We start from the raw sequence: 15,467 nt of genomic DNA on the forward strand, positions 1-15,467 counted from the left end.
GGTGTGATCCATCATTGTCCAAAATAATAATAAAAAGAAAGAAAGAGAAAGAAAGGAAGGAGGAGGGGGAGAAGATATAAGAAGAAAAGAAAGAAAAGGCGGGGGGGTTATGGAGCAACTAACTGCAAGTGGAATAGCAATCCTCTATCTATGTAATTTCTTTGAAAGAAGTGCTAAATCAGATAGATAGATCGACAACCATCAATCTCGTCGTGTGCTGTTGGGGATGAATCACTCATTTGTACGATTTTTATTTGTCCACATGGACCTAAATCTTCGTGGATGTACAAGTCCAACTCAATTTAATAAAACCAAAATTCCTGAATAAGAGCGGGAGGGTTTGTTGGAATCTCCGTCGCCACCAAATACCATTTCAAAATTCAAATTCCCCCCTAAAACGAAACGCCCACTACCCTGCAGCCGTCAAGAAACCCCCATCCCGCTCCCCCTTCCACCCAAACGTCCGTCAAGAACCGTCCACCTTCCCATTATATGAACCCCTCCTTGCCTCTCGCTCCTCCACCGCTCCCTCCCAGATCTCTACCCTCTCCTCCCACCGCCATTGCCGACCTCCTCTCTTAGATCACTAGATCTCCTCCGCCGTCCGAACTACTTCAAGATGAGGGAAATCCTCCACATCCAGGGCGGCCAGTGCGGCAACCAGATCGGGGCCAAGTTCTGGGAGGTGGTGTGCGCGGAGCACGGGATCGACGCCACCGGCAGCTACCACGGCGACTCGGATCTCCAGCTCGAGCGAGTCAATGTCTACTACAACGAGGCGAGTTGCGGCCGCTTCGTGCCCCGGGCCGTCCTCATGGACCTGGAGCCCGGGACCATGGACAGCCTCCGATCTGGTCCCTACGGCCAGATCTTCCGGCCGGACAACTTCGTCTTCGGCCAGTCCGGGGCCGGGAACAACTGGGCCAAGGGCCACTACACCGAGGGCGCCGAGCTCATCGATGCCGTTCTCGATGTGGTCCGGAAGGAGGCCGAGAACTGCGATTGCTTGCAAGGTGAGATTTCTTCACTCTCTTTATCGCTAATAATCTCGAATCTTTTATTTCTTTTGAGGTTCTATTAGCTTTTACTTGATTCTTTTCTGGGTTTTCTTGGAGTTGATTACTCCGTCTTGTATTTACATGTAGATTTGGTGCTTAGTTTATTTGTACTTGCTTTTCTGCTTAGATTATAACGCCCCTTGTCCGATCTGTTCTTCTTCCATGAATATTGTGTAAATCTTGAATTTTTTCTTGTTTGTGATGTTCATTACTTACATTTTTTTTTTTGCCTCCGTTCAAATTCCTCGGGAGCCTCAAACTTTCAGTGATACTTCTAAATATGGTTGTATTTCATGCTGAGTGATTTACTAGTGTTGCAATCTTTTAGATTTTATTTACTTTCGTCATATATGTTTCTTATTTCAAGTCCCGAGCTTTGTATTTGGTTATTGACATCAGATATTTTAGTAGAGCTTTGATCTACATGACAGCGCGGAAGAAATTTTACACCAATGCTAGGCGACAGTGGATCACTATGCTAGTTTTGCAGTTATTTATGCGATTTGACTGCACAATAATAAGTCCCAGCTGAATATTTCTTTTCTAATTTATGTGTCTTGTTCTTGTATTTATAGGACATTTATATTCTAGAAAACGTCGAGGTGTTATGCATCTGTTTCTCTCATTTTCTTTTAGCAAGCTATCGTTCTTCTAGGGCTGTAAATCTGAGCACTGTCATGAAAATAACTCAATGGGCAGCTCTTCCATTTCCGAGGTTGGCTTTGGTTTGATCCGCATATTTTTCTCTTCTGTGACAATTCATGTGAATATAGTGAGAATGTCTCTGCAGTTGCAAACCTGTGCTTTCTTGAATGCAGAATCTCTCATCTGAAACTCTATAGCTTTTTTTTTTTTTACCTTGCTGCACAAATGATTGCTCTATTTTCTGATTCAGCATCCAAAAAAAAATTATATATCTCATATGTCGATTGTCTCTGAATGCCCGTCGTGAAGTGCAATGACTTTTAGCATCAAGTGTCCTATAATATTCAGGATTTTGGTGGCTGTCATTTTTACATATGAAGTGCGTGCATGTATTGTTTTTTTAATTTTTCAAGCGTAGGTGAAGGGAAGATATTTGCATATCAGTCAATTGATTTTGTGATTATATTAAAGAAAAAATTATTCATTTAACATGATAACTCTGATGCTTCCTTCATATGAGATGATGTGCTTTGGCTATGCAACAGGAGCCATTCTCAGAAGCTCCTGTTCTCATGCACATCGGGGTTGCTTTTAATCGACTGTTCTCATGTCTCTAGATTGAGTAATGCATGCAATCAATCCAGTCTTAAGATATTTTTTTATCCGGAAGATCCTGAATTGGTAGCTCCTCATGTGTACCCTGCAGTACTGCAGGTTACTTAAAACTGTTCTGTCGCTTTGTTATATCTTCACCAAAGCTCTATTTATACTAAAAAATATTTTATTATGCTCCTTTGCTTTTGTTAATTTGAGGTATGGCACTTTCTCCCCCTCTTACGTAGTCTTTATGATGCAGCAAACTATGCAAAACGGCCTGTGTACTGATAAATTTGTTACTGGTTTACTGAAAAACTGCTAACGTGAGGATGCAACAACACTCTGCTGTTCTCCTTTATATATATTAATAGAAAAAACATCCTTTCAATTGAATTTGTTTCTCATATGTTCGATTGTATAGGACTTTTACTAATGCTTCATTCCATTTGACTTCTTTCAGGGTTTCAGGTGTGCCATTCATTGGGAGGTGGAACTGGGTCGGGCATGGGCACATTGCTCATATCTAAGATAAGAGAAGAGTACCCAGATCGCATGATGCTCACATTCTCTGTCTTCCCGTCTCCAAAGGTGTCGGACACGGTTGTCGAACCTTATAATGCCACACTGTCAGTCCACCAGTTGGTTGAAAATGCTGATGAGTGCATGGTCCTGGATAACGAAGCTCTCTATGACATCTGCTTTCGCACACTTAAGCTTACCACCCCAAGTTGTATGTGCCATTTACTTGATCCCTTCTTCATGCATTTGAAAATTGCATCATTTTGGGCTTCTTTTCAATTCCTAACCATGAGTTCTCGCTGAATGTCAGTTGGCGATCTCAACCACCTTATCTCGGCCACCATGAGCGGTGTCACTTGCTGCCTCCGCTTCCCCGGGCAGCTCAACTCTGACCTCAGGAAGCTTGCAGTGAACCTTATTCCCTTCCCTCGTCTCCACTTCTTCATGGTGGGGTTCGCCCCTCTCACGTCTCGTGGGTCCCAGCAGTATCGGGCTCTCACTGTTCCCGAGCTTACCCAGCAGATGTGGGATTCCAAGAACATGATGTGTGCTGCGGATCCTCGCCATGGACGCTACCTCACTGCATCTGCAATGTTCCGTGGTAAGATGAGCACCAAGGAGGTGGATGAGCAGATGCTCAATGTTCAGAACAAGAATTCTTCCTATTTTGTGGAGTGGATTCCAAACAATGTCAAGTCGACGGTGTGCGACATCCCCCCAACTGGGCTGAAGATGGCATCCACATTCATTGGAAACTCAACCTCAATCCAAGAGATGTTCCGCCGTGTCAGCGAGCAGTTCACTGCCATGTTCCGGAGGAAGGCTTTCTTGCATTGGTACACTGGAGAAGGGATGGATGAGATGGAATTCACTGAGGCAGAGAGCAACATGAACGATTTGGTTTCGGAGTACCAGCAGTACCAGGATGCAACGGCTGATGAGGAGGGTGACTATGAGGATGAAGAGGAGGAAGGTGCTTATGAGGAGGCTTAATCTCCCTCTTGTATGAACCAGGGTGTTTGGTTGGATGCCTTTTCATTGAATGTTCTCTTCATATACTTGGTTTTTATTGGCTTTAAACTGCTGTGGATGTTTAGTTTAGGAATTACTGTCGTTCGTCCCTGCAATTTCCAGTTGCTTCTGTTTATGGGTTTGCTGAATTTGCTAGTTGAAAACGTAGCGCAGTTTTCTGGAATGTAAACATCTGATTTTATTGGATAGTTTGGACCTTGATGTGCTAATGTGATGATGCCATGTTGCCTTGTGTTTGAAAATGTTAATTGTCACTTATCCTGCTTGTGTTATATCGTGTAATGGATGCTCCTGTAGCCCTCTCCATGGAATTATTTGTTTTCTAGTCTTGCTCCAGTATTTCCTCGAAATGCCTGGATCTTTGACAATATTAATGGGCCGTCTTGTGGTTGAAATTTAGGTGTTTGATGTTATGACTTTGTAACTTAACCATTTTGGTTGGCTTAATGTTAACTGTGAGATGATGTTCATTTGTCTAGGTGTTAGCACTCTCAATTGCTTCACCTTCGAGACGCTACCTTTTGGTGAGTGATGATGCAGGTTCAACATTTGACGGTCGTATCATTATGTCTTCTAATCCAGTACCTCATGAATTACTGTCTTTGAACATCACTGGCAACCAAACCTCTGTCACTGCCTTAGCTCTTATTTATTCTTACTGTTTATGCTCTATGATTTGTTGGAAATATGGATAAAAGTAGATCGGATATTCTTCTTATAGATTTGTTTTCGTATTCTAATATTTCATCAAAAAAAAAAAAGAAAGAATATAGATATGGATGCACAACTACTCATTCCGTATTTGAATATTCAATTTTATTTTAAATTTTATTTAATTTTATATAGCGCTCATAAATTTCTAAAAGAAATAAATGATCATATTAATATACTATTAACCTAATTTATCATCAACTTAGTAATAATATCTTTAATTTTATAGTCATAAAGTTTAATTATTCGATTTATATTTATATTTATATTTATATTTATATACATATTTTTAGTATTCGATTTGCATATGTATTTATTTAATATAAATATAAATATAAATTTTTATATTTAATTAATATATGTCTGACTGTATCTTAGTATCTATATTTGTATTCGTAAAATAAAATAAATATATATGAATATACCAATATACGATTCTATATTGACATGTAGATATGACTTGGTTGCCCATATGAAAACACACTTAAGCTTCGTCTCTTGGTTTCTCAATAGTTTGAACTGTCCAGTGAAACAAATATAGTGCAACTTTCAAAGAGGGGCAGAGGAAGCCCAATGTGATTGGCTAAGTTGCCAGATTCGGTCTAGCTGGCGAGAACGTGACATGTCGGATCCCTCCCGCTATGATATATTGATTGATTCATTATTGCAAATGCATTAAAGATAGATTATTTTTCTTTTCCGTTGTTTGGCTTTCCGGTATTTTTCAGGAGTTACCAGTGATTCCGGTAGTTATCATGCGTCGCCAATGGAAAAGGTGGTTATTGTGGTGCCTAGTCATGTATGTCCTGGGTTATGCCATAGGCCCATAGTTAGTTTTCTTGTACTCAATAGGTATTAGGTAAATAACAGTGGACTCCTCGTCTCAATCCATTCTAATTGTTTTCTTTTTTTTTTTTCTGTTGTTTTTAGATTTCATAATGCATAAACTAAGCTTCATTTACAGTCATATAGTATTGTTTATTATCTTATAAAGAACATGAGATGCCATGGGCCATCGGCTGGCTTCCATGGTCATACCATAAATCCATAACAAGAATGTCCTGGAGTGTTCATGGCATGACAATATTGGTGCGGTTCTCTCTCACTGGAATATTTTTTTTTTACTTTCTTTTTTGTTTACTTATCACCTAATCCATTATACATATATACATATACATACATGATCAAATCGCATTCGCACATATATCTGTATACATATATGTTGGTATGTATGTATATATATATGGTCAAATATTTAATATTATGTTATAAAGATTAGTATGTTTTGATAAAAATATTTAGATGAAATAGCAGTGTTTATGTATGAGGTTGGCCACTTTTAACGGTTGACCTTTCTGCTTTCAGAAAGATCAGATCATGTCTGATCACTGTCATTAACCGGTCGACTTCATGTCGCACCATGTTCATGCAATTTCATTATCTTCCGCAAAGGTGAAATGCTTTTCCCACGCTCAAGAGTCCTTCCGTCGTGTTTCCAACGCGAGGATCCAAAAAGCCAAAAGGGGACTTCTCCGAAGACTTGAGTGGGGATGGGGCGACTTTCGGGGTAGGCGTCTCGCGCTAAATAAATAAACTGTAGAAGAAAACGCGGATTGGCCCTTTCACGTGATGCACGCCGTGGGTTTGATGATGATGGTACGGGGTATTGAACTGTTGACTGCATCCTGGCCGTTCAATGTCGACACGCGTACGAATCAGGCCGCCGCACGTTCCAGAAGCGCCGTCCTGGGGCCACGACGAGGCTTCACGTGACTTCCTTCCTTCGATGAACCGCCTCGGTCGGTGCGGGAGGCTGAGGGAAACGGGAGAGTGAATTGACGTGAATACCCTCACGATGCTGGAAGTATCACGAGATTGCCCTCCTGGACGGAGATGCGTTAGCTGAGAGTAATGCCAAGGCCATATAAAAAAATAGATATTTAGGTGAATATATCCAAAAGTATATAAATACTATAATTTTTTTTTATCCTATCTCATATAGGATTATTATTTCTCAATGTTCTTTTTTTTATGTATAGAGCCTGAGGGATGAGATTCGAAACAATAGACGAGAATGATCAATAGAGTCTACATCTATCTCTTATGTAAATTATATTTTTATTTTTGAGAAAGAAGCAAAATATTTTATCTTTTATAGACGAGAATTTTTATATACCCAAGTTTATTACCAATTATCTTTCATGTATTGCTAGCGATGATGTGTGGGAACAAATGCTTTGATATAATTTATACCGCAACTACCTGTGAATCATATAGATTCTCTTATGTTCCATATGTTAACAATGTATGCAGATGCATGTGCATAACCAAACCCATTTGTTGCTCTTAAATATAATTTATTTTATTTTTAGTATCAAGCACTTCAGAGGTGATCATTATTTTAACATAACTTTGGCAAAAAATGTAGACATCAAAATGCTTTAGGGATGATCTGAAAATTTTATTGGGCACAAATTCTAAACAGTTGATTGATATCTTTTGCGCAAAAAAAATAATTAATCTTCTTTTACAGCATCGACTATTAAATTACACTCTATAAAGCTATCAAAATATTCCGAATGACTTCATCCATCAATCTGCAAAAATTCCAAGGCGATTATAGCAATGGTGATTTTATACTAATGAAAATGAATTCTTATTTTCCGCCGAAGATACAACCCTAGAGTCCGGTTTTCATACCCACATTACATGGGATGGAAAAGTATTTTTTGAGTTTCTGACATTTCCATTTTGCGTTTTATTTTGGCAATCTCAGAGAAAGACCTTGCTTACTGGATGCTCCCAAATGCATGTATAGATGGAACATGTCACACTTTTGATGGTTGGCACGTGTCTTCTCGACATGTAATAAAATACAAATGTATCCAATTATCTCATCCCACACAGGTCGGATAGGACTTTCTGTCCAACCAGGGTCTGAGCTGATGTCTCTCCCAAACATCACCATCCACCATAAATAACTCCTCTACGTATATGTCATTGTAGCAAATCCCATTCCCATAAAATCCAATATTATATGGCGACAGATCTACCTCTCCTTTCTTTGGCATACCTGACAAAATGGTCTAATTCGAAGGCTTCGGTCTTATTCGTCCGCTCCATCTTATCTACCAACCAAACAAAAAGAAAGATACTCTCTAGATTCCTTTTCTTTCCGCGCTGGATTGAATAGTATCGTCTTCGGATTTTGACTCCTGACCCGGTTACCCGGCGGCTCGTGCACTGAACCGAACCATCTCCAACTACATCGGTACTTCATCGGAGAAATTGCTTGCAGTCCACCTTGTCCATTTAGTGGATGCAAGTGTTATCAAGTTTGAGTCGATCAAATATGTCGCATGCACATTAAGTCCATAAAAATGTCACAAAAAATAAAACACACACATATATATACATATACATGCATACACACAAAATATCTAATTTGTAATATAATTTTTATCCACTTATATCTTCATACAGGCATATTGTCGTTGCCCTTTCTCTCGTGCAGTTGTCTATGTGAAGCCTTTTACTCAATATCACGAGTAGTTCTGTTTTTATATGCAATTCTAAAATTGTTTCACATAATGATCGAAGTTCTCGTAAAAATTATGTCTTTCATTTTTTTTACCTTGCAAGGTTTTGAAGCTGCAGCAACATGTCGGATAGTCGAGCAAGTAACAGCAGAGATAATTAACTGGTCATTTTTCTCTATGATATATCAAACCACTTCCTCACTATTGCACCTCTTTTTCTGTCTGATGCATTCACTAGGTTTCGGTTCGTGTGGAATCAGATCGGTCGGGTCAACCAAACCGGCGGTTCAACAGTTTGGACCGGGTCCATAAAGGACCGTACAGTGCTAGTTCCGTTATTTGGTAGAAATCTCAGAGTCAAATCCGTCATTTGACCTTTTCTAAATCGCCCTTTTCGTATATTCTATCCGTTTCGAAGAAATTCGCCCTCATTGACTCCGTCAAAAAGTTAAAACGCCATCGTCACGAAACTTAAACTCTAATCCAAATCCTCTCTTCACCAGATCCACCGTCAATTCCTTGGACCCCACAGAAACCATTATAATACAGACGGCCAGAGATCCTCCACGATACTCCCACCGACGGCTTCAGTTTGTTTGTTTTTGAAATTTTCCATATAACGTTTAGAAGCCCCCATTAATATTTGATCCCGCCCTCTAATTCCAGCCGGCCACTCGATAAGAAGGAGAAGAAAAGAGGGGGAGCAAAGGAGAAGTTTTTCTTGTCCACGGAAGCTCGCCACCTGCTTCCCCTGCGGGCCTTCGTTCCTAAAGAAGGTTTCTTTCTCTCTAAAGAGTTTTTCTCCACGCGGCGAGCGGACGCCAAGGCCATGGACGATGACCTCCTGCGCCTTCTCTGACCGGTGTTTCGGCTCGCTTTTGCTGTTGGAGGACGTCTAGAGAGCTCGAGATTTGGTCCAGATCGGGATCTGAAGGGGCGGCAGCGGAGGTGGAGGTGATCAGCTGAGAAGGTGAGGAGGTTTCCGTTGTCGGTTTTGATTCTTTTTGTTTGTTTCGGGTCTTGTTCTTGGCTTGGATTTTCGGGTTGAGGTGGGCTTTTTTATGGATTTAGTGGCTTGGTGTTTGATTTTGAGCCATGTTGTGGTTTGTGTTCTTCAAAACAACGGCGGAAAGGTTGTTTTTTTTTTTTCTTCTGGAGTTTGAGGGTTTAGATCTCGAGAAATTAACAAGTTCCGGTGTTTATTCTCGTCTTGAACTGATATGAGCTAGGTTAGATGCTTTCTTGTCCGCGTTTCTTGTTCTTGAGACGGGGAGTGCGGCGATTTCTTCGATCCATTAATTCATCTGAAGTTGGACAAGATCTTTTCTTTGATAATGTTGATATCCCAAGTTTCATATTTGCACCCAAGTTTCGCTAGTCGCTAGCTTGAAGCATTTGGGTACTTTTCTTTCCCTTACCTTGTTCGTGCACTGTAGTTTCTGTCTCTTTGCTTCTGCTATTTTACTGTGCTGGCCTTCCATTTTGGTCCAGATCTAGCCATAGATGTGAAAATGTGGCATTCTTCTGTTTTTGCATGCTTGCAGGGACTGAAAGTTTGTTGATTTGTTGCTTTGCTGTCCATCCCTGATTCTTCATTCTGTCCCATTGAGACTATAACAAGAAACTTCGCCTTTCTCTTTAATTAGATCTCTTCCTAGAATGATCTTTGAGGTAAAATGTATGTAGAAGCTGAGCTTGAGATCTTTTCTTGGTGTTCCTTCTGGCACTTTGAACTGCCAAACTTAAGTTGGTAAGAGGAACTCAAGCATCAGTTTTGGAAACTCCACCATTTAACTGAATCTTGAACTATGCCAATGAATTATGTTCTTTGATGCCGACTGCCTTGTGAAGTCGCACAATGTAATATGTGTATATCTTTACTATTTGTTCACTTTAGTTTTAGGATGAGGCCTTTTACTATGATTTAGGCATTTTATCAGATTGAATTAATTTTAACTCTAAATAAAAAGCTTATATGTTAAATTTATCTTCTTCTGCTGGGCTTTCTTCAATGCTTCACTTTATGGGTTACTGGTTTTTGCTGGACACTAGTGGAACAAGTTATTGTTACAGAATTTTGTTTTGAATCATAGTCTGCATGTCATGATCTTAATATGCTAACGTGCAAATCAATTTATCTGTTACAAATACAACATGCTTTTATGTAATGAAGTTCCCAGTAATTCTCTGAATACCGGTAACGACTTTTAGATATTTTAGTTCTTCAAATGTCAGTGATGAATTTCCCAGTAATTCTACGAATACCATGATATTTTAGTTATTCAAATGCTTTTGTAGAAGTGCAATAATTTATGTTCTCAACCAAAAGAAAGAAACAAACTTCGAGGTTCTTAAGCTGTGTTGTGCTATAATTAAGTTCGGTTACTATGGTATATCAAACTTATATTCTAGTGAATTTGCTTATATTAATGCTATTTATTTTCGGTTTTACATTACTATGATTGTGGGATCTCTCCATTTCAAAGTAGTTAAAATTGGTAGATAAACTCCATTAGAAACTCATGCTATTATCCTTCACTATAGTCCTACTTTAACACGATGCAACAGAGTTCTTCTATTAATTCCAATAATTTGAGCACAAAATCCTACACTAACTAGATATATAAAACTATTAATTCCAATAATTTGGGTTCCTTGCAAATCCATGATGCTTTCGTTCACACTTTGCCATTATATATACTAAATTAGATTTCGGTCACACTCCCAATCAGAATATAAACTTGAAAATGTGAGTCTAACATCGCATAATACCTTGCCATTCCGTGGTGTTTACTTTTGGATTTAGATACTGCTAAACTGTATATATTTTTGTGAGAAGACTTAACCTGGAGAATCTCCTAGAAGTGTTTAAACGTATTGAATAATTTGTTTACATCACTTTGAATTCAGTTGCAATTTTAAATATTTTTGGCACACCAGAAACTCTGATCATCGTCATGAACTTATAAGCTGTATTCATGCTGTAATGATATGTTAGATACAAAATACTCCAAGAAGATTAGATTTCCATTGTGCTCCCTTTATGTCTGAATGCTGGTTAACATTGGTCCTAAGATGGTCAGACTGTTGGGTTTCTTTGTTTGTTAATATGCTTTTCAACATAGAACATTCTTGGATAATCTTGTACTTCTGGCAAGGGCTTCTCATGGTGAACTTGTTTTCTGCTTATTCACATGGGTTGCTTTGTGCTATCGTCTCAACTTTGGTACATGTTGGTTTATGCTTCTGGCCATCTCTCTCTCTCTCTCTCTATGTTAGTACATTAAAACTTTGAAAGCTACATTTGGTCATACCCTTTTTATTTAGGTAGGAATACTGACATTATTTCCAGTTGTATTTACTAGGAAGAATTATATCACGAAGAGCCATCAAGTTTTAGCGAAGATGAGCAATTATAAGCTGGGTGTGGAAGTTATAAGTGCCCATGACCTCATGCCCAAGGATGGGCAGGGTTCTGCTAGCCCCTGTGTTGAGCTTCATTTTGATGGCCAGAAGTTCCGTACCACCATCAAGGAAAAAGACCTCAACCCTGTCTGGAATGAGCGGTTCTACTTCAACATTTCTGATCCTGCTTCTCTCCATGATCTTGGGCTCGAAGCTTTTGTGTACAACATCAACAAAGCCACGCATTCCAAGTCCTTCCTTGGCAGAGTCCAGATTGCTGGGACCTCTTTTGTGCCCTTCCCTGATGCTGTAGTCCTGCACTATCCATTGGAAAAACGTGGAATATTTTCACGTGTGAAAGGAGAGCTTGGCCTCAAAGTGTTCCTTACTGATGACCCCTCTGTAAAACCTTCCAACCCACTTCCAGCTGTCGATCCTTTCCCAAATAATCCTCCTCCAAGTCAAATGCATCAGATGCCTGCCCAAGTCCTAAATCCAAACCCAAATCCACCTCCAGGACAGAAGTCTGAGTCAAGGCACACCTTTCACAGTATCCCGAAAGAGGACCACCAGCACCATGCTGCAGCTCCAGTTAGTGAGCCAGTAAGGTATGTGGCTGAGCAGATGAAACCTGAGCCCCCACCCCCGAGAATTGTCAGGATGTACTCATCAGCATCATCGCAGCAACCAGTGGACTATGCACTCAAAGAAACAAACCCTTTCCTTGGCGGGGGACAGATTGTTGGCGGCAGGGTCATCCGTGCAGAGAAGCCAGCTAGTACGTATGATCTTGTGGAGCAAATGCAGTACCTCTTTGTGCGTGTGGTCAAGGCACGAGACTTACCAGCCATGGATGTTAGTGGGAGTCTTGATCCTTATGTTGAGGTGAGAGTTGGGAACTACAGAGGGATCACGAAGCACTTTGAGAAGAAGCAGAACCCAGAATGGAATGAAGTGTTTGCTTTCTCCCAAGATCGGATGCAGTCATCAGTTGTTGAAGTTGTAGTCAAAGACAAAGATCTTGTTAAGGATGATTTTGTTGGACTCATACGCTTCGATTTAAATGATGTCCCAACACGTGTCCCGCCAGACAGCCCACTGGCTCCAGAGTGGTACCGGCTTGAGGACAAAAAGGGTGATAAGAGAAAGGGTGAATTGATGCTTGCAGTTTGGATCGGCACCCAAGCTGATGAGGCATTTCCTGATGCATGGCACTCAGATGCAGCAGCGCCTATTGATGCCTCTGCTGTTAGCTCTCACCTACGGTCGAAGGTCTACCATGGACCCAGGCTGTGGTATGTGCGTGTCAATATTATCGAGGCCCAAGATATTATTGTAGCTGACAGAACTCGCTTCCCAGATGTATATGTGAAGGTACGAATAGGAAACCAGTTTTTGAGGACGAAGGTAGTTCAAGCACGGACATTCAACCCTCTTTGGAATGAAGACCTCATGTTTGTGGCAGCTGAACCATTTGAGGACCACCTCATCCTGTCCGTGGAAGACCGAGTGGGGCCGAACAAAGATGAAGTGATTGGCCGTGTTATAATACCATTGGGATCTATAGAGAAACGAGCTGATGATAGGATGATCCACAGTCGGTGGTTCAGCCTTGAAAAGCCAGTTGCAGTTGATGTGGACCAGATGAAGAAGGAGAAGTTTTCTAGCCGGATTCATCTCCGTGTTTGTCTGGATGGAGGTTATCATGTGCTTGATGAGTCTACCCACTACAGTAGTGACCTGAGACCAACAGCAAAGCAGCTATGGAAGCCATCAATTGGGTTGCTTGAGCTTGGCATCCTTAATGCTGAGGGGCTTCATCCTATGAAAACACGAGATGGGAAGGGCACATCAGATACATACTGTGTAGCCAAATATGGTCAGAAGTGGGTACGTACTCGCACCATCATCGACAGCTTGAGCCCAAAATACAATGAGCAATACACATGGGAAGTCTATGATCCAGCAACAGTTCTTACAGTTGGTGTGTTCGACAATTGCCAGCTTGGTGGTGAGAAGGGTCCTGACGGTAATAAAGATGCTAAGATTGGCAAGGTTCGCATTCGTCTATCCACCCTCGAAACAGGACGTGTGTACACCCACTCGTATCCGCTTCTCATTCTGCACCCTTCAGGCGTCAAGAAGATGGGCGAACTCCACCTTGCAATACGTTTCTCATCCACAGCATTCATCAATATGATGTATACTTACTCAAGGCCTCTGCTACCAAAAATGCACTACATACGCCCGCTAACTGTGATGCAGCTCGATATGCTACGCCACCAAGCAGTGCAGATCGTGGCTGCACGAATGAGCAGAATGGAGCCACCCCTTAGAAAGGAAGTTGTGGAGTACATGTCAGATGTTGATTCTCACTTATGGAGCATGCGCCGAAGCAAAGCAAATTTCTTCCGGCTCATGTCGGTCTTCTCAGGCTTGTTTGCAGCGGGCAAATGGTTCAGAGATGTGTGTGCATGGAAGAACCCTATCACGACCGTATTGGTGCACATTCTGTTCATAATGCTTGTGTGCTTCCCAGAGCTTATACTTCCTACCGTATTTTTGTATATGTTTCTGATAGGGGTGTGGAACTATCGGTATCGTCCACGTTATCCTCCACATATGAACACAAAGATCTCTCATGCGGAGGCTGTGCACCCAGATGAGCTTGACGAGGAGTTTGATACATTTCCTACCAGCCGAAGTGCGGAGCTCGTGCGGATGAGGTATGATAGACTGAGGAGTGTTGCAGGGAGGATACAAACTGTGGTGGGCGATGTGGCGTCTCAAGGGGAGCGTATCCAGGCGCTGCTCAGCTGGAGGGACCCGCGGGCCACTGCAATCTTTGTGTTATTCTGCCTGATAGCAGCACTGGTGCTGTACGTGACACCATTTCAGGTACTTGCTGCCGTGGCAGGCTTCTATGTCATGAGGCATCCAAGGTTCCGGCACAGGATGCCATCTGCACCACTAAACTTCTTCCGGCGTCTCCCAGCAAGGACGGATAGTATGCTGTAAATGGGAAACAAAATGGCTGGGTTGCTGCTCTTGTTTCCATCAGTTTAGCTGCTCGTTCGTAATTTACTTGCCCTTATTTCTTTTTTAAGCTGTTGTTCGTGTAGTAGTTGAAGTTGGTGACGATTACTGAAAAGCATAAATAAATTATTAGAAACTTTTGTGGCATTGGCTTACAGGTTTTCAATCCTTTGTTTTCAACCTGCCTGCCCATAAACCTCTTGGTTGGCTCTTCATCATCGAATCCTGACAATAGAGAGTCCACGGAAAGGTTTTTATCAAACTAATCGATGTGATCTATGTAATTGTGAGGGTGAATCTCTAGCTCTGGGTTTAACATAGTATTCAAACAAGCTTACAGTTTCCAGTTGCATCAGTTAGTGTTGCTGCCTTTAGTGTGGCATTATATTTTGATTAAACTCGACTGCGATGATCGAGACCTATTGGATCAGAGCATGTATGAAAATCTACTTACAGGAAAAGTAATAGGTAAGAAGGAAAGCAAGCTGTCCTTATATTGACGTACAAATATCAGTGCTTAATTGAAATGGTCTGTTTTGATGGTTTTTGCTGCAGCAATTGGTGCATAGTTCAATTAAGGCTCATACTGTGCTTCAGTAGAAGCCTAGACGGAGTTTCCGCGGCGTGCAGCGGGCTCTAATCGGATGAGGTATGGAGCAAGGGTTGAATCAACATTAAGATCTTCAGTGCCTTCACTCTCCAGGTTCCTTCCAGACCTGGATTTAAATCTCAAGAGACAGCAATTCATGAAGACATAACTAATACTGCTTTTATAAATCAAATGCAGCTGCAGTTCTTATTTACAAGCAAATACAAGTTTTTATTTTACTGCAGCTACATACCAAAAACTGAAAATATAGTTGCAAATTCAGCAGCCATAACCGCATATAACCCAAGAAAACATATTTCCAAACTGCGTCCAGAG

General features: G+C 41.1%; 2 protein-coding genes across 3 annotated transcripts; both read left to right on the forward strand.

The window, feature by feature from the left end:
- Positions 1-464: 464 nt before the first annotated feature.
- LOC103698491 (tubulin beta-2 chain-like) lies at positions 465-4,093 on the forward strand. The gene is made up of 3 exons (XM_008780523.4): positions 465-1,013; positions 2,761-3,030; positions 3,130-4,093. The coding sequence occupies exons 1-3, from the start codon at positions 620-622 to the stop codon at positions 3,810-3,812; spliced, it is 1,347 nt and encodes a 448-aa protein (XP_008778745.1). The 5' UTR covers positions 465-619; the 3' UTR covers positions 3,813-4,093.
- A 4,650-nt stretch (positions 4,094-8,743) lies between these two features.
- On the forward strand, positions 8,744-14,697 carry LOC103698500 (FT-interacting protein 3-like). 2 transcript variants are annotated; one of them, XM_039115462.1, is made up of 2 exons: positions 8,744-9,071; positions 11,454-14,697. In XM_039115462.1, exon 2 carries the CDS (start codon positions 11,507-11,509, stop codon positions 14,522-14,524), a length of 3,018 nt encoding a protein of 1,005 aa, XP_038971390.1. In that variant the 5' UTR covers positions 8,744-9,071; positions 11,454-11,506; the 3' UTR covers positions 14,525-14,697. The 2 variants fall into 2 exon arrangements, with proteins under 2 accessions (XP_038971390.1, XP_038971391.1); XM_039115463.1 differs by having other exon boundaries at positions 8,759-9,071; positions 11,467-14,697.
- Positions 14,698-15,467: the final 770 nt, after the last annotated feature.

The sequence above is a fragment of the Phoenix dactylifera genome, chromosome 18 (assembly GCF_009389715.1).
Source record: "Phoenix dactylifera cultivar Barhee BC4 chromosome 18, palm_55x_up_171113_PBpolish2nd_filt_p, whole genome shotgun sequence".
NCBI lineage: Eukaryota > Viridiplantae > Streptophyta > Magnoliopsida > Arecales > Arecaceae > Phoenix > Phoenix dactylifera.

What these genes read in the sequence shown, in the direction of transcription:
- LOC103698500 (XM_039115462.1), top strand. Translation starts at nt 11,507, where the DNA reads ATGAGCAATTATAAGCTGGGTGTGGAAGTTATAAGTGCCCATGACCTC.
- LOC103698491 (XM_008780523.4), top strand. Translation starts at nt 620, where the DNA reads ATGAGGGAAATCCTCCACATCCAGGGCGGCCAGTGCGGCAACCAGATC. An exon ending in GAACTGCGATTGCTTGCAAG is followed by an intron (nt 1,014 to 2,760) that starts GTGAGATTTCTT and finishes GACTTCTTTCAG; the next exon opens with GGTTTCAGGTGTGCCATTCA. An exon ending in TAAGCTTACCACCCCAAGTT is followed by an intron (nt 3,031 to 3,129) that starts GTATGTGCCATT and finishes GCTGAATGTCAG; the next exon opens with TTGGCGATCTCAACCACCTT.